The 18,882-nt window shown below is 38.5% G+C and overlaps 2 protein-coding genes across 5 annotated transcripts; one reads left to right on the top strand and one right to left on the bottom strand.

Annotated features, from left to right (window-relative positions):
* Positions 1-405: 405 nt before the first annotated feature.
* On the top strand, positions 406-1,884 carry ANKRD34B (ankyrin repeat domain 34B; the record flags this gene model as incomplete). Its single annotated transcript, XM_081315745.1, has 1 exon — positions 406-1,884. One exon carries the CDS (start codon positions 406-408, stop codon positions 1,882-1,884), a length of 1,479 nt encoding a protein of 492 aa, XP_081171871.1.
* Positions 1,885-7,827: 5,943 nt separating this feature from the next.
* FAM151B (family with sequence similarity 151 member B) lies at positions 7,828-17,751 on the bottom strand. 4 transcript variants are annotated; one of them, XM_081321007.1, is made up of 7 exons: positions 17,331-17,751; positions 15,982-16,107; positions 14,481-14,631; positions 10,870-11,081; positions 10,000-10,135; positions 9,505-9,582; positions 9,024-9,112 (listed from the first exon to the last, which is right to left on the bottom strand). In XM_081321007.1, exons 1-6 carry the CDS (start codon positions 17,392-17,394, stop codon positions 9,519-9,521), a joined length of 753 nt encoding a protein of 250 aa, XP_081177133.1. In that variant the 5' UTR covers positions 17,395-17,751; the 3' UTR covers positions 9,024-9,112; positions 9,505-9,518. The 4 variants fall into 4 exon arrangements, with proteins under 4 accessions (XP_081177131.1, XP_081177132.1, XP_081177133.1 ...); XM_081321008.1 differs by having other exon boundaries at positions 9,052-9,112; positions 9,505-9,538; XM_081321005.1 differs by lacking the exon at positions 9,505-9,582 and having other exon boundaries at positions 7,828-9,112.
* Between the last annotated feature and the right edge of the window lie 1,131 nt (positions 17,752-18,882).

The following is an 18,882-nucleotide window of genomic DNA, read 5'->3' as shown; positions in this document are numbered from 1 at the left end:
GTAATTTTGCATGTATTAGAATATCACTTGCCTATGCCCTTATTCCATCCTCCATAAGATTACAGGTTTCAGGGGAATGGAGCTATGCTAATTTACTTTTCCTCTGGGATACTGGTTTTATTTTAGGCTTAAATGATAAATCTTTAATTCTTCTCATAGGATCCTCATGTTCAAATTGCCTACAGCACTACTATTTACCTAAAAGCTAGTTATATAGGATACATATAATTATTTTTTTATTAAAAATAGGTTCAATTATTTTACAGAAGAGTCCTTTTTTGTTTTCCTTGTCAAATAAACATTTAAATGTTTAGGTGTTATATTAATATTCTATTCTTTTTCCTGTTTAACTTCTCTTAAAATTAGGTCACATTCAGCTGCTCTAACCATCACTTGGAAAAAAGGATGGAAAAAGTCACAGAATTTTCATCAGATGGCAACTCTTTGATTAAAGCTGTTTATCACAGAAGACTTCGTCTTACAAGATTATTGTTAGAAGGTGGGGCCTACATTAATGAAAGCAATAATCATGGTGAAACACCTTTAATGGTTGCTTGTAAAACAAAACATGTAGACCATCAGAGTGCTAGCAAGTTCAAAATGGTGAAATATCTTTTGGAAAATAATGCAGATCCAAATATACAAGACAAAACTGGAAAGACAGCTTTGATGCATGCCTGCTTGCAGAAAGCTGGACCTGAAGTGGTTTCTTTGCTCATTAAAAATGGAGCTGATTTAAGTTTACAAGACCATTCAGGAAATACAGTTCTTCTATATTCGGTGAATTCAGAGGATAAGGAAACTCTAAAAATTATACTAGATGCTTGTAAATCAAAGGGAAAAGAAGTTATAATCATTACCAAAGACAGATCTCCATCTGGAAAGCAAAGAACCAGGCAGTTCTTAAATGTGCCTCCTCCTGATGTTGATGAATGTCAGTTTTCAAGTTCTTGTACTTCTCCATCTGAAGTAGAAGTTAAAACAACTTTGTCCCCTCCTACAGATTCAAATGACACAAACAAGTCTCTGTTTAATTTCAAAGAACTGAGTCATCCTGGAAGAAAAGAAGCTGCATCTGAACAGCATTCTCCTTCTATAAAATCACATACAGGTCCTCAAATGCCAAACACCAAAATTTACTCTGAGCCTTGGATGAAAATTTCCTCTCCACTCTTGAATCAGAATCAAATATCTAGTTTACAAGAAGAGCTTCATGATATAACTCCAGAAGAAGAGTTATGTTTTAAAATCAATAATCTAGCCCTGTCTAAGAGATATATCACTAGGCATCACAGCATTGATATTAAGGATACCCTTAATTTCTTGAAAAGCTTTGAACAAACAAACTCTAATTCACTTTTTGGTGAGACTTGTCGGAGTGAAATTCCTTCAGACCAAAATTTGGATTTGACCCATATGAACTTCATTTCAAACCTGAAAAGCATTGTTCAAAGGAGAAACCTGGGTGCAAACCACTATAGCTCTGATTCACAGTTAACTAACTTAGGCCCTGTTACAGAAGACAGCAAGTTACTTCTAGGGAAGAAAAAGCTGCTTTCACCATCTCCATCACTATCTTCAAGTTCTAAAGAATTGATTGAAAACATGCCTCCCAGTTTCTTAAGCAGGAGAAGTCATGCTATTCTAGAGAGACGGGGTTCAGATCACACTGCCCTGGTTAGACCTAGCTTTCTCCCTCCTTTAAATGTGAACCTTCACGCCCCAGTCTCTGATCTCTACAAGATGAATAACATATCTTCCTGTGGACAAAAACCCCTAATTCCAACAGCCCCCACTTATCCCAAAGACTTCAAGAACACAGCTCTGTTGACAAGAAGACAGTCACTACAAACAGAGCAGATCAAGCAGCTGGTGAACTTTTAGCAAATGATGTTGTTGTTAGTTGCGAAGTCGTGTCCGACCCATCGCGACCCTATGGACAATGTTCCTCCAGGCCTTCCTGTCCTCTACCATCTTCTGGAGTCCATTTAAGCTCACACCTACTGCTTCAGTGACTCCATCCAGCCACCTCATTCTCTGTTGTCCCCTTCTTCTATTGCCCTCAATCTTTCCCAGCATTAGGCTCTTCTCCAGTGAGTCCTTCCTTCTCATTAGGTGGCCAAAGTATTTGAGTTTTAGCTTCAGGATCTGGCCTTCTAAAGAGCAGTCAGGGTTGATCTCCTCTAGGACTGACCGGTTTGATCGCCTTGCAGTCCAAGGGACTCGCAGGAGTCTTCTCCAGCACCATAGTTCAAAGGCTTCAATTCTTTGGCGCTCAGCCTTTCTTATGGTCCAACTTTCACAGCCATACATTGCAACTGGGAAGACCATAGCCTTGACTATACGCACTTTTGTTGGCAGGGTGATGTCTCTGCTTTTTAGTGTGCTGTCTAGATTTGCCATGGCTTTCCTCCCCAGGAGCAAGCGTCTTTTAATTTCTTGGCTACAGTCCCCATCTGCAGTGATCTTGGAGCCCAGGAAAATAAAATCTGTCACTACCTCCATTTCTTCCCCATCTATTTGCCAGGAATTGAGAGGGCCAGATGCCATGATCTTGGTTTTCTTAATGTTTAGTTTCAACCCAAGTTTTGCACTCCCCTTCTTCACTTGCAACAAGAGGCTCTTTAGTTCCTCTTCACTTTCTGCCATTAGAGTGGTATCATCTGCTAGCAAATGATAGACAATATCAAATTTTTTCTTGTATGAAAATTAGCTGCTCAGGCATTTCAGTTAGCAATTACGTCAGCCATTCATTTTTTCTAAATTGATATTGAATGAAGCTGCAAAAAAGAACCAAGTCTTGTTTGATTGGAGATATATATGTCTATATATAAATGGATCACACATTATGTAAACCTTAATGTTTATTTAGCTTTGGCTTAGCATCTGTGATTTGTATCTGTGATTTAGCAGCTTATTTGAATTCAGCTGCAGTAACCTACAAAATACTGCTGCCCTTATACGTTCCATTATAAACATGAAAGATTGGATATTCTTGCTTAGCATAAGGATTTTAAACTACAGTTTGTTCATTGAACACTTTTAACATTAACAAATGTTAAGCCAGTGTTTTAACAGTCTACTGCATCCTTCTCCAATGGGGCTTCCCAGATATGTTAGTCTGTCCATCAGCTGCTCATGTGACTGCATTTTGGGCACTCTGCAGCCAACCCACATTTATGGCCATTTGCAGTGTCCTTTGGTCACATGATTGCAATTTATGATGTTTTTGCTGAAAGCCAGTATTTTCCCATAATGAACAATGGGTTGCCTTAACAATTGCCACAGAAAAGGTATAAAATGGGTCTAGTCATGGTGACCCACTTTATGTCTCACAGGTTATGGCTTTGATGGACAGGCTCCATTATTGTTGTAAACTGAGGATTACCTGTATAATATATTCATGTAGTAGTAAAATATTAGGGAATGAAAAAGATGTCTGTGTGCAGATAGTATTTTGTTAGGCTCCACATGTGTCACTTACAAATTTAGAGATACTAAAAAACAAACCACGTATCTAAAAATTGTGTTTGTTAGCCCCTTCTCTAACAAAGATCTTGATCAAAATGCATTAAGACTAATCCAGACCTTTACTAGGATCAATTTAGCCATTAACCATTGGGAATATTCATATAGTATGATTTTTTTTCAGATGGGTTAGGCTTCAATTTCTGTAATTATCTAGCCATAAAGGTAAAAAGTAAAGGTAAAGGTTCCCCCGCACATGCGTGCTAGTCGTTTCCAACTCTAGGGGCCGGTGCTCATCTCCGTTTCAAAGCCGAAGAGCCAGCACTTGTCCGAGGACGTCTCCGTGGTCATGTGGCCAGCATGACTAGACGCCAAAGGTTCACGGAACGCAGTTACCTTCCCACCGTAGTGGTCCCTATTTTTCTACTTGCATTTTTACGTGCTTTCAAACTGCTAGGTTGGCAGAAGCTGGGATGAGTAACAGGCGCTCACTCTGCTACGCGGCGCTCGGGATTCAACCTGCCAAACTGCCGACCTTCTGATCGACAAGCTCAGCGTCCTAACCCACTGAGCCACCGCGTCCCTATTATCTAGCCATAAGCCAGTCTGAAAATTATGGAAGTTGAAGTCCACCACATCCAAAGCTTGTTAGGAACCCTGGTGATGCAGTGGTTAGAATGCAGTATCACGGGCAAATTGCTCACAGCCTGCAGTTCAATGCTGACAAGGCTCAAGGTTGATTCAGCCTTTCATCCTTCCAAGGTAAAATGAAGACCCAGATTGTTGGGGGCAATATGCTGACATTGTAAACCACCCAAAGAGTACTGTAAAGCACCATGGGGGTGGTATACAAGTCTAAGTGCTATTGTTGCTATTGCTAGATTGGATATTTGAATCTACAATGTCTTTGCGTGGGAATGATAGCTTTCGAGTACAGTGAGGCCTTGGTGAACGTGGCAGGTGCTTTTTTGTTTCTGCTACATGTTTTAGCCCTTCAGGCATCTGTTATGAAAAATAACTTTATTATTTACTCTTGTTCTATGGGAATAAAAAGGAAATAGTAACACTGTAAATGTCAGAATTAAACTTTGTGCTGGAACAGTTCCTGTGAAGAAATGTCAGACTTCTGTGCTTGGCACTAACAAGTGCTTTAAAATTGTTTTGAACCTTTTAGTCTCTCAGTTTCTAAAGTAAGATCAGGAGTTAACAACAATAAAAATATATACCTAGATTTAAACCTTGGAATTGTTGATGGTGTTTTGTTCTATGTTTAAACTTTTTGGTACACTCAATCTTAAAATAGTATAAAAAAGACTGCAATTTTATACCATTTTTACAGATTCTTCTGAGTATCAAGATCTTCATTTGGTCTTTGTGGTTATGGAGATGGCTTTTCTAATCAGAAAAGGGATTTTATTATGGTATCTCATTGCTATTACTATTGTAGTACTTACCATTACAATTACTATTATAATTACCATTTCTATTACATTACTATTACTATGGTATCTCAATATTATTACTATTACGGTATCCCCGCATTGTATTGTCCTTATACAACTCCCATTACTTTTCAGAAAAATATCATTAGCTGTACTAATTGGGCAAACTAAGGAATGGCAGAGCCAAGTGAACAAATTTATTCCAAAATTAGTTAATTCTTAAAATACCAAAAGACTTGATTGCTTTAATAATTCTTCCAGAACTGTCCACTGTTCAATACTGTATACTGTGGAGTAATTTCAGTGTGCATCCAATAATTGGGAAATTGTCTTAATCATCATAGTTGGAAAAAACTAAAATATACAGCCTAGTAAGAAATTACTTTTGCTAATAAATTGGCACGTTAACCTGATACATGCAACTTGAGCTGCATTATTACATTATGGTTTAGTATTATGTATAACCTCAATTCTTTCAGGTCCAACTCCATTATATATAATCTGCTATAAATCAGACATGTCAAACACAAGGCCCAGGGGCCAGATCCGGCCCATGAAGTGGTTTCATGCGGCCCACGAAGCCATCCTGGAAACAGTGAGGGAACGGCCCCCACTGCCCTAGCCCTGGCCCAGAGACCCTTCTCCTGCCAGAGACCCTCAGATCTGTCCCACTCCTGCCCAGGCCCCCATAGGTACTCTTGATGTGAACGATATAGAGCTGGCCATGCCCACCCAGTAGGCCATACGCACTTTAGCCACGCCCACCCAGGCCACACCCACCCGGCCCCCCAAGGGCAACCGCAATGCTGATGCGGCCCTCAATGAAATTGAGTTTGACACCCCTGCTCTAGATGATAAAGTTATGTACAAGGGGTCAATCAATCTGTCTTAACAATATGAAAAAAAAATGTAACATGTTGGTAATCACTGGAACAGCTTTTTCAGAGTTGTATAACAAGATTATGCAGTATCAAATCATTGTAGAATTATTACAGTTTCCTTTATGTATCCTCTGACACACCTACAGCCACTGGCAATGTGAAACAGATAATGTGTGTTGTGAAACGATTAAATTGTTTTGTTTCCAACCTCAATACAATTCTGTTGGGGAGTTACAAGATAACATGAAAAGGGTTTATGGAAAATATTGAAATAAATATAGTCAAAGTTCAGTAAAAGCTTCTGTGATTAAAAAAATTGGATAATGGAGAAAATGAAAGAAGGCTAATATCTATTAAGATAAATTATATTTGAAAGGGGAGGCTACTGTATTTACTCTCTGCAAATACTGAAAAAGATTGTCTCTCTGTATTGATAAAGGGAATAACTATTTTTCAATGATACAGCACTTTCAAACGACTATTTTGAAATGAAACCAAATCAAAAATTTCCATTTATTATAGTTTCACTAAAGTATTAGTATAAATTGAGTCAAATAAAAGATATCAGTGTGCCTTCTCTACCAAAATTTGCTATAATGTTTCATTTTACTGTTAAATTTTAATTATAATTGATAACCGTTTTACTGCTAGCTTTACTTTTTCCTTTAGTTTATTAAGGTCAACTTTAAAAGCAGTTTCAGTTATATATCATTCCATCTACTTAAATGAAAAAGTAAGAATGGACATGAAATAAAATTTCATTTATTTTCAATACCCTTTGGGGGAAATATGTATTTGTGTTAAAGACTTGGGTTTGCTTGGGTAAAAACCAGTGTGCCCTCAAAGGTGCTTCCAGAATAGGTTAAACATACTAGCCAACCAAAATTTATCCTAGCATATTATACCAGTGGTCCAGTATAACATGGAAATCCAGGACACTGAAATAATTTACTGAACCAAGACTTGGATAGATAGGAATGGATAGGCAATGTATATATATAATATTTGTAGAACCTTAGAGTCATTTGTGGAGAGATCATTTACAATTGTAGATTATATCTCTGTGTGGACCCTTTTCTCCTAGGAAATTAAATACAGAAAAGTCAAAATGGGATATAAAAGTGAAATCTCTTTCAAGTCAAGCTTGACATTTGACATGCCCATTTTTTTCCCTTGGAAAAATACAGGGGTGATTTATGCTATTTTCTGAGATTTCTTTTTACATCATTGAACAATTGAGCTCTGCTTCTATTGTTTGTTTTAAAGCCAGTTGCTCATTATCGTAGTTCTACTTTGCATAGGTACGCTCTCCGGAAAAACTGGACAACAGAGGAGAAAGCTGTCTGTGATCATCTTCAAAAGACCTTAAATTGGAATAGAATAACAGACTGGCAGAGATGTCAAAACTGTACAGTCTCTATACAAACTAAAATAATTGATCTAAGACTTTCCAAGGCTCCTATGAAAATCTGCTATAGTATTGGTTTTTTCTAATAGTTGGAAATTCCACAGAAGGAATAGATTCCAATGACAAATCAGCTTAAAAGTTTGGGAACTATTTTGAGAGTGGGAAAAAACGCTTCAAAAGCTTTCATGCTAACACACCCCATGCCCACATTATAAATATCAATAGTGTAAGAATACACTAAAGAGTTTAAGCATTAACTATTGTAAAAATGTATTCTTCTCAACCCCATGATTTGGGTTTTTTAACAGCAATAATTGCATTGTAAAATCCACAGTGATATAAAACTGAACAGCCTAGATTGAATTATTTTGCAGCTCATTCCTAAACTAATAAGGCCCTTTTGCATCAGTTTGCTCCATATTAAAGATTGCAGCATCACAGAAATAGACTTAACTGTTCCTATTAAATGTATCTGTGGGGGACCCATGAAAGATACCTCACTAACTACCTAAGCAGGAGATGGACAGCAATCAGTCCTGTGGTTAAAAGCCCCAAGTCAAATAATGTGTCATGGTTCCGACAGATGAAACTCTTCAAAAGAACTTGGAGGCATTGTTTACCTTCAAGAATCTTTTATTCGAGAAACAAAGTATCGGCACTACATAGTTAAAGCCAAAAATTGAATTCCCTTCCCCTGAGCACAAAGTAACAAAGCACAATTCCCTCATCCAATTAACAGTCATGAATCACATTCCCCAATTAGCTTGAATCCAAAAATTGTGAGTCAGTTGCCCAAACCAGGAATAATCAAATAATGTTTATTTTTTATTAAAGTAAAGGTAAAGTTTCCCCCGCACATGCGTGCTAGTCGTTTCCGACTCTAGGGGTCGGTGCTCATCTCCGTTTCAAAGCTGAAGAGCCAGTGCTTGTCTGAGGACATCTCCGTGGTCATGTGGCCGGCATGACTGGACGCCAAAGGTGCATGGAACACTGTTACCTTCCCACCGTAGTGGTTCCTATTTTTCTACTTGCATTCTACGTGCTTTCGAACTGCTAGGTTGGCAGAAGCTGGGACGAGTAACAGGTGCTCACTCTGTTACGCGGCACTTGGGATTCGACCCGCCAAACTGCCGACCTACTGATCGACAAGCTCAGCATCCTAACCCACTGAGCCACCGTGTCCCTTCTATTTTTTATTACAGTCCCCCAAATTCTTTCCTAATGGTCATGTTGGCTAGATTGAATTTGAAACACCTGTAGAACACTGTTATCTCTTCAGTTTAATATGAAGGCACATCTTAACTACAGATACAGGGATGATGTTTGCATAGGCAGAGAGAAGATATAGCCCAAGGGAGAATTTCAAATACTGGAGCGCAAGTGACCTTAGTAGGTTTCTGTAAAGTTTTTGAAAATTCTTCTCAGTTTAAGAATCTGTAATGAGAATAACTAAACTTTGGAAATCAAAGAAGATTTTAAAAGGTTTGATTTTTAAAAATGCAACTTTAATCTTGTTTTGCCTTTATTCATGCAAGGGGAAATAATTTCTCCCATAGCATCCCTCAATTTATTTCTCACCCCTCCAAAATTTCACACTATTCATAAGAGCAACTTTTGTGAAGACAGAAGATAAAAGAAGCTGTAGAAGGGAAGTTGATGAAAACATCCACTTCAGTAAGTACAACTGTGTTCCATCAGTGATGGAAATTTACAATTTAATGTAATGCCTAAATACATTTTGACAGGGCTGTTTTATTTATCCTTTTAATATTCCCATGGCTTCTCTGAATTCAGAATTTTGTGGCTCCAAGATATCATAAAAAACACTACATTTATCAAAGCTGCGTCTGATGAAGAGTAAATCATCTACAGAATATTCATCATCCTTTCCAGTCCAAATGGTTAACGTGTACCTGGAAGAAGAATCACCAAAGTTGAATTATTTTACAAATATCTAAGTAGGCATTGCAATAAAAGTAAATGCCAAAACGTCAATCATGTTATTTTCACATAATGATGGTGTTTTACTGAATCCACATATTTCATGATAGTCACATCAAATTCATGAATCTGCTGAAATAAAAAAGGTGAGAAGCTTTATTAATATAATGGTTGGCTTCAGACAATTTCCACCTTCATAAATCATGGGTCAATGTTTTGGGGTGGGGTTGGCTTAAGGCCATAAGGAATATGTGGATCATTTTGGCACAGAAGTTGAGGTTTCTTTGTGTTTGTGTTTACTAGTGATAAGTCTATTTTAGTGCATAGTTGATGGTTGCATTTCCCCATGCAAAAATGAAGTAACCTTCGTATTAGTATTCAGCATCTATAGTCAGACTCTGAAAACCATAAAAGGAAATTTGATGATGGTTGGTTGCCCATCCTGATATAGGGTACAGAAAGAACAGTAAATGAAAATTGAATACTCCTGCGTTAGCTTTGTTGAAGCAAACGTTGACCAATGGATCATCTGGTGGTGGCGCAGTGATTAGAATGGAGTATTGCAGGCTAACTCACTGCTCACTCCAGGAGTTCGATTCTGAACAACTCGAGGTTGACTCAGCCTTCCATCCTTCCAAGATTGGTAAAATGAGGACCCAGATTGTTGGGGGCAATAGGCTGACTCTGTAAGCCGCTTAGAGAGGGCTATAAAGACTATGAAGTGGTATATAAGTCTAAGTGCTACTGCTACCTTACATCTGCTTTGTGTACATTAATTGGAAATATGTGTTTGTCAATTTCCAATCATTTCTAAAATCTTTTATGTATTATTAAAATATTCAATTAGTGCAAATCATACCTGTCTGATTGCTGTAGTAACCACAGAAGTTCAGATATTGACCGACAAACCAAATCAGCTCTTACGGCAAATGTGATTGGCTGAGTAAGATCTCTACATATTGCTGCCATTTCTTGTACCATGGCTATACTGTAACCTAAAGAAGGAACAAATGCTATAGTATTCAGATACGGAAGGTGAATTTCTGATAGCTAAGCTGTTCACTTCTAATTGTTAATTACTCAGAAACCCCTTTTTCTGGAGATAACAAACACTGATGGGAAAGGAAAACTTTGATTCTTGCAAATCCTGTTCTCTGCATTTAAAAAAGATAATGTGTAATGTAATATAACTGAACATATCCAGAGGATTCATTGCTTTTGTCAAAATGATGAATGTGTATCACTGCCACTCCACAAATACTGTCTCTTTTGTATGTGCAAGTGACATGACAGCTTGTGTAATGTCAATATGACCCTGCTTATATCATTTTCAATTCCCTTGCCTCCCTGAGATGCTGCTAGGTATATTTTAAAATATACTGTAAGAGAAAGCTTTAGTTGTAATGCCTTCCTGTGGTATTTGAAAGCAATGTTAAAGATATGGGATCAAAGAATCATTTTAATATAAATATTAGCCATGTCAGATTTATATACACTTCTTGAAAATTGTATGAGTAAAGGAGAGGAGGAATCATGATTGTAATAACAATTTTGCCATCTTGGTTATCCTCCATGTGTTGAACTTTAGTCCTCTGTGTGCAGTAACCTCAGTGTAAAAAATTCACCCGAAGTAGCTACCTAAAGATGTCTTGCCCTGATTGCAGAACAAGGTGAATTGCACCGTATTATCTATAGATGAATTTAAAGCATTAGCACTGATCTGCATTACCTGTACTGCATTTTGAATTAATTCTCCCAGTAGTCCATCCCAAAGATAAAGTTACATCTGGAAAAGATGAAATCACTGTGTCCAGGAATCCCTTTGCATCTACGACAGGGTGATTTCCTTTTGGTCCTAGAAGTATGTCTGCATTTATCCAAATAGGTTGCCTAAGTTGCAGATCTCCAAGAAGCTTCATTGAGGGATTCACAGCTTCCAGGCTATAAAGAAGACAATACATTTTAAAGTATTTGGTGAAAAGATGCAGTATATTTTTCACTGATTATCAAAATATTGGAAATACAAATTTGGCATGAAGAAATGTTTGAAAAGGATTAATAGTAAAATTGGGTAGTTTAAGCGTGCAAATGGCTAAAAAAAATCATTCTACTCCTTAGAAAAATCAGGACAATTCTCCCCTTTTTTTGTAATTTGTAATTTTTCTTCTTTTGAGAACAAAGTACCCCAAAATTCTATATGAAGCTGCTGGGCGAGATCATTCGTAGTTTCGGGGTGGGGTATCATCAGTATGCTGATGATACCCAGCTTTTTCTTTCCACCCCGAACCAACCCAGCGATGCCCTCGCTGTGATGTCCCGTTGCCTGGATGCAGTCCGGGTCTGGATGGGGAGAAACAGGCTTCATCTCAATCCTGCCAAGACTGAGTGGCTGTGCGTACCGGCATCTCGGGTTAACCAGTCTATTCCACCTTTAATGATGGGGGGTGAAGTGTTACCCCCCGTTGATAGGGCTCGCAACTTGGGTGTCCTCCTGGATTTGCGGCTCAGTTTTGAAGATCATATAGGAGCTGTGACCAGGGGGACCTTTGCCCAGGTTCGGCTGGTGCGCCAGTTGCGGCCCTATCTGGACCGAGATGCCCTACGCACAGTCACTCACGCGCTCGTGACCTCCCGGTTGGACTACTGCAATGCTCTCTACATGGGCCTGCCCTTGGGGACCACTCGGAGGCTTCAGCTGGTGCAGAATGCAGCCGTGCGAGTTGTGATGGGGGTTTCCCGATACTCCCATGTAACACCTCTGCTCCGTGAGCTGCATTGGCTTCCGGTTGCCCTCCGGGTGAGATTCAACATGCTGGTGATGACCTATAAAGCCCTAAATGGCTTGGGTCCGGGATATCTGAGGGAACACCTGCTGCCGGCATCAAGCTCCCTTCGTCCTGTGCACTCCCACAGGGAGGGCCTCCTCAGGGTACCACTGGCAAAGGATTGCCAGCGGGTAACACCCAGGGGTAGGGCCTTCTCTGTGGGTGCGCCTGCCCTTTGGAACCAGCTGCCCGTAGAGCTCAGGACTGCCCCTGACCTTCGTTCATTCCGCTGGGACTTGAAGACCTGGCTCTTTGAGCTTCCGGCCAGGACTGAGAATTTTAATTTGTAATTTTATTTAATTGGGTTTTAATTGGACTTTAATAGGGGTTTTATTTTATTCAAGAAGTAAATTTAATTATTTTAATTGTTCTTAACTTTTGTAATGTGTATTGTTATTTTAAATTCCTTGTGAACCGCCCTGAGTCCTACGGGAGAAGGGCGGTATATAAGTCCAATAAACATAAACATAAAATTATAAATTTTCATATGTGGCAATAAATCTTGACTCCAAAATTTCAACATCTATATACAGGAACTTGCTTACACCAGAAATTTAACAAAATGGCACAGCTAGGTGTGTATTTTTATTGCAAACAGCAGAAAAATATCTAATGAGCTTGGACAGTATGCAAAGATAGCAAGACAGAGAGATGTACACACACAATGCCAGAATGTTAAGTTTGATGCTATCAAGGAGGGAACAGGGATTTCTTTTTATCCATGTATGCTTACTCTAGGATTTAAATTCTAAGATGTTTTTCTTGGTTTTTGGCTTCCATCTTCACTAATTTAAAAAAAAAACAGAAAAGGTCACAGTAGTTTTTTTTAAAAAAACAAAACAAAGTAGAACAGAGTTTCAGGGCTGTAGCACCCTCTACTGATCAGGGAAAAAAATTGTTTGAAATAACAGGAATTTTGCTATTACTTTATATTTCATTTTCTTTACTAAGTTTTCAAAATGAACAAAATAATGAAATAGCAAATAAAGATAACAAGAATAAAATAAAAACTTGTGCAGTGAGGCCTTTAGTTTGTCACATGGAGCTCTGTTGTCCTTGAGGTGGCAAATTGATTTGTGCTTTAAATTGTAAGCCGCCCTGAGTCTTCGGAGAAGGGCGGGATATAAATGGGATTAAAAAAAAAATAGAAATTATACACTCACGTCACACACATTCAAAGGATTTTCAAATCTATGAAGCGTAGTGAAACTTCATATACATAATTAAGTTAAACATGATTACATGTATAGAAACATCTTTTATTTGTAGTGTAATTTATTCCAATTACTGGCGACTTATTTTGAATTATTTCAAAATACAATAATAGACAAATACAGTTGTGATATTTACTTACCTAAAGAGATAAGCAGAATGACCACAGGTGAGCAAAAAAGCAGTGGCATCTCACTTCCTGCTAGCTTCCCCACTGATTTTGCTTGTGGGAATTTGGCAGGGAGCATTGAAAATCATAATCACGTGACTAGGAATGCCCATGGCAGCGCTGCCATGGCCACAAGTTTGCGAATACACCTTGCACAAAAGAACGTTATAATAAAAATAATCCACATTTACAACTTGTGAATGGAAAGACAGACAAGAATTGGATCAAGTGAAGTAACTATTACATGAATATTGTAAATACGTGCACAAAACCATTAAATGAATTATTTGTTGTATTGTAAAAATATATTAAATACTTGCCATGAGGCTAATTCTTCCCAGTCAAAATTTTAGCATTAGTCAGCTACCTTATTTTAGCTTTTTATTACTAGGGTTTCTTTCAGCACTTTAATGATAGGTCCCGCAGGGTAATACTAAAAATGAAATTCTTGGCATACATAAATAGATGTCATTACACTTCATAATGTATGTGTTGGTAATTGTTTGACCAATAATTGCTTATTCAATAATATAGTGATTAATTAAAGTCTGAAATGTGTATGTGTATGTGTGTGTGTATATGTGTATGTATGTATACACACACATATATACATGTATGTATGTGTATATGTATATGTGTATGTATGTATATGTATATATAAAGGTAAAGGTTCCCCCGCACATGCGTGCTAGTCGTTTCCGACTCTAGGGGCCGGTGCTCATCTCCGTTTCAAAGCCGAAGAGCCAGCACTTGTCCGAGGACGTCTCCGTGGTCATGTGGCTGGCATGACTAGACGCCAAAGGCACACGGAACGCTGTTACCTTCCCACCGTAGTGGTCCCTATTTTTCTACTTGCATTTTTATGTGCTTTCGAACTGCTAGGTTGGCAGAAGCTGGGACGAGTGCCAGGTGCTCAACTCTGTTACACGGCACTCGGGATTCGACCCGCCAAACTGCCGACCTTCTGATCGACAAGCTCAGCGTCCTAACCCACTGAGCCACCGCGTCCCTTATATGTATATATATATGTATGTATATATGTATGTGTGTGTATATATATATGTGTGTGTGTGTGTGTATGTTTGTGTGTGTGTGTGTATGTTTGTGTGTGTGTGTATATACTTTCCAAATTACCTTTTAAAATCAAGCTTCATCCCTTTATTGGTGCTTTTAATTTCATTTAACCATTCTTTGAGTGTGTTATCACTATTTGTTTCAGGTGGATGAGCCATGACTGGGTGATTACCATAAAGCAGGACGTCTGCTTCTATCATGTGAGCAGCACCTATTAATTTCCAAAACGAGGGCAGAAAAATAAAAAAGTAATAGTTATATCTAAAAAGCCATTTGTAGCAAAGCGTTTATTTCCCCCACACACACTTATATATTCCTTGAAAACTAATTAAAAGAGCTATGTAGAGCTTACAACCTATTAAGGAGTGATGGAGGTAAATCACTAAAGATTCATCAGAACATCTGCATCTCTCAAATTTATTTTCCCTTTAACTAAAGAATGTAAGAATAATTCCTCTCTCCCGTTAATATGTATGCACATTACTTATGTTGTCTGTTGGGAAGGCAATAGAACAACTTAAAATATGAACTTTAAGCATCTTCTATCGCTTTAAAATGCAAAATAGTAAATGTATTGGAAATTGTTCAGAGGGCATTCAATTGGAAAAAAAACACTGTTTTCTCTGCTTTGGATATCAAATCATTTAATTTCTCATTTCTGTTTTTAGGATAAGCAGTTTAGCTGCTTATGTCAGGCCCAAGTCCAAAACCAACACACTGAAATCCAATGTAGTCCAATTCTTTATTTGCTTATCCTGAACCTCTTCCTCCCTCCCATATCCAGTTTAGAACTCTGCGGTCTCTTATTTTGGGCTTATTTGTACTCTTTGGCAGTGAGTTCACAAAGGAATGCCTTGCTTTTTCAGCCAGTTTGCAATTCCCTTTTTCTTCCTTGAAAGATTGCTGTGATAAGGGAGCTTGTCTGATGCACAATTGCTTTGGAACAATTTTGGATTAAGTCTGCCCCTCAGTTTGAAATATGAAATATGTAATAGTGTGTGGGTTTGCAGAACTTACTAATCAGGAAATTGATGAAACTAATATGTTATCCAGTTCCAAATTGTGATTTTATGATTCAATGGATTGTGTAATTAGAGAAAATTAGATCAAGTAAACCATGTTTCTTAAGACCTTGGCTAAAACTATTATGTGAATGTGATTGTAATCTGATTTTTTTTGTCTGGAAAAAGGCTTATAATGGGGTATGTGACTATATAACACATGTGAATGAATGAACACATTAAGCAAAATGGAATAAATGCACTGCACATTGTACAATTATATTTTTCAGATTTTGTCTCTAAGCATAAATATTTTTTTTCCTGATAATACTGCCAGTAAACTCACTATCTTTATAACAGATTACTTTTTTTAAAAAAAAAAAGCTTATTCCCCCTGAAAAAACCTCTGCCACTTCCATCAAACTAAATTCAATCCTGTGATTTAACTCTGCTTTGCTTTTTAGAATTACTGAAATAAAATACTGCTAGATTATATTGTGAAGTACACAATAACAAAAAATAATTTTTCTCACATTCAAGTATTATTTTCAAATACTTACTCTGTATTGCCTCTTTCATTTGTTGCTTACTGTTTGCTCTGTGATACCAAATAATTTCAGCTCCATCTCTTGATTTAATTTGCTTGATATTCAGAAAATAATCTAATATATTTTGACTCCAAAATCCTATGTGAAAAACATTGGTAGTAATAATTTCATATAAGGGACCTGTTTGTTTCATTTCTGTTCTATTCTCTATTAATTTATTATCTACTCCCTCAGAGGGCAGGATCAAAATCAATGGATTAAAATGACTTCCAGATTGTATGAACTGTCCGCCAGTGGAACAGGCGGTCACATGATACGATGAATTTTCTTTCATTAGAGGTCTTCAAATAGAGGTTATCTGTAAGAGATGCTCTAACACAGAGGTCCCCAACCTTTTGGGCACCATGGACCAGTGCAATGGAGAAAGGTTTTCCTGTGGACCAGAGGGGGTATGGTTTTGAATACTGCCTCTATTCTGAGAATGGAGCTTTGCTTGTTTGTGCAGTCTGCTTGCTGGCATGCTGTGAACCAGTGCCGGTCCACAGAGGGTTGAGGACCCCTGCTGTAGCAACTCAAATTCAGCACTTTAAGATGGGCGGACGTAGCTACCAGAATTCCCTAGCCAGAATGCTGGAAGTTGAAGTCTCTCCATCTTAAAATTGCTGAGTTTGAGAAACAGGTGTGCAAACAGATCGTCCACATCCTCTATGTGACTTGTCGGTATAGGATCCATGAGATCTGCAGTACAAAGTTAATTTCAGGGACTATGAATGATAGTTTAAACTCTGCTTTAGCTCTGAAAACACAGATAGCTAGAGTCCAATCTGTTTCAATCTGAGTAATGTAAACTGGGAGGGAGAGGGGAAGGAGTCATAGTGTATTCTCCCTCTGGGGTTGGGCAATAGGTGGTGATAATTTTGCCCACACCGGGAGAGGGGGAGGAGAAACGGCGCCTGCTTCCCTTGCTCAGTAGTAGGGTATGGGCACAGTCAAGATGAGTTCAGTGTGTGGTCCCCAGTTGTCCCTAATTCCTTATTAATGTTGACATGGAAGTCAGCCTAGAAAGAGGTTTTCAAGGGATGAAAGCATCTTGCGCTTCTTTCAAATCTCTGCAATCTCTGATTGCATTATTTATAGTGTATAATAAGGTGTTCTGCAACTTGGGGTATTTGTCTTTAATAGTCCAATATAAACGAGCAAATAAATGATCCCCATCCAGCGATCAAGTCATAAGCAACTTTCGTAAGAGATCGCGCCATTTAGCTAACCAGAGCCGCTCCGGGATAGCTCTACACATAGCTACACCCTCTCGGGGGCTCCAAGTCAAAGCTAACGAGGAAGGAGGGAAAAGGATCGGGTACCTTCCACTTCGCCGCGCGCGGATCCTCCGGCGTCGGGTCCTCCTCCTCCTCCGTCGTCTTGCATGTCCGACCTCGGGTCTTACTCAGACCCTTCCACCGCCCGCAGAGTTCGCCCTTGACTTTTTGAGGCGTGCAACCGGTTCTCTCCGTAGCATTGCCGGGGCCTTCCGGCAAGCGCTCCGCATCAAGGCTCGCCGAGTCCGACTTCCGAGTGCGCAGGCTTTGCCCATCTCCCGCCTCTCCGCCTTTGCTTCCCGCGGAGTGATGGCGAGACTTATTCGCGGATTTGCCTCGCTGCTCTTTTCTAATTTGACCACCTTTGAAATCTGTGGTTAGGGATTTATTATTAGCGAAATAGCTAAATCAAAAGGATTTAGAAATTATGGATTCATGCTGATGCCAGCTCTATCTCTATGATGCATCCGGGTTTAAATCCCGGCTCAGCCATGAAGCTCAAGGGATACGCGCATGACACCCGCTGCCTTTTACAGATTGACTTTATCATAGTTTATTCCAGTGTTATGAAAATGTAGGCACTGAACCCTGAAATAATTTCTCTACCAAAAATCCAAATTCTGCCAAATTTTTGTAAATGTGCTTGACAGTTTATGAGGATTAGTAAATGATGATCCGGTAATTAAAACTATAACCTGCATCTTTGGAAAAAACTTCCCCCTGGCTATTTATAGGAGGGATTTTTGCACACACGTTTTCCAGTTTACTTATTTAATAGTATTTCAGAATGAAAAGTGCCAGAAAGTGCACAAAGCTATCATAGTTGCAAAAGAATCATGGGTACCCAGGATCCTGTTGCTAATATCTGATGGATACTGCAGATGGCAAGGGAGTTTGGAAAAAATGTCTATTGATTTTCTAAAAGCTTTTAACTGTGAGGACGTGTGGCCAGTCCATGAAAACATGCGTGTATAAGGCTACCTGCTTAGTGAATAATACATACTGTATGATGATCAGAATGTAACATTATGTGATATCTAAATGGTTCAAAATTGGGAAAGGAATGTGCCACGATTGGATGTTCTTTTCATTGTTAACTTATATGCATAATATATCATCATACACACCAGATTTGGAAAAAAAACTAATTGTAATTAAAATCTGTGGGAAAAACATAAACCACAGAAATGCTGATGATGCCTCTTGAATGGCTGGAAGCAAGGAAAGCTAAAGGAATCCATTGTTGACAATGAAAGAAAAACGAAAGAAAAAAAAGAATACAAAAGCTAGTGTCTCCTCAATATTAAAAATACTCAAGATAGTTAACAGACTTGTGGACTTCAACTCCCAGAATTCCTCAGCCAAGTCATAAAAGGGCCAAGTTTGAAGACCCCTGCTGTGGACATAAAAGAGACATCTGGTACTTGGGACAAACTATAGCAAACCCAAGTAAAGGATTAAAGAGCAGAGACATCACATTGACAACAAAGGTACATATTATCAGCCATGGCTTTTCCCAGTTGCAATATAGACAAATAACTTTGAATTGTGATGCTGTAGAAAACAGAACACTGGATTCCCAAGAAAAATACTAGAT

This window comes from Vipera berus (genome assembly GCF_964194415.1).
Source record: "Vipera berus genome assembly, chromosome: 2".
NCBI classification, from domain to species: domain Eukaryota; kingdom Metazoa; phylum Chordata; class Lepidosauria; order Squamata; family Viperidae; genus Vipera; species Vipera berus.
Note: the sequence above shows the minus strand (reverse complement) of the source record. Positions and strands in the feature narration are given on the sequence as shown.

Coding starts and splice junctions, on each gene's coding strand:
- FAM151B (XM_081321005.1), bottom strand. CDS start 17,394: ATGCAAGACGACGGAGGAGGAGGAGGACCCGACGCCGGAGGATCCGCG. Junction 14,632..15,981: donor AATGAAAGAGGCAATACAGA/GTAAGTATTTGA, acceptor GGAAATTAATAG/GTGCTGCTCACATGATAGAA. Junction 10,136..10,869: donor TAATTCAAAATGCAGTACAG/GTAATGCAGATC, acceptor TTCCTTCTTTAG/GTTACAGTATAGCCATGGTA.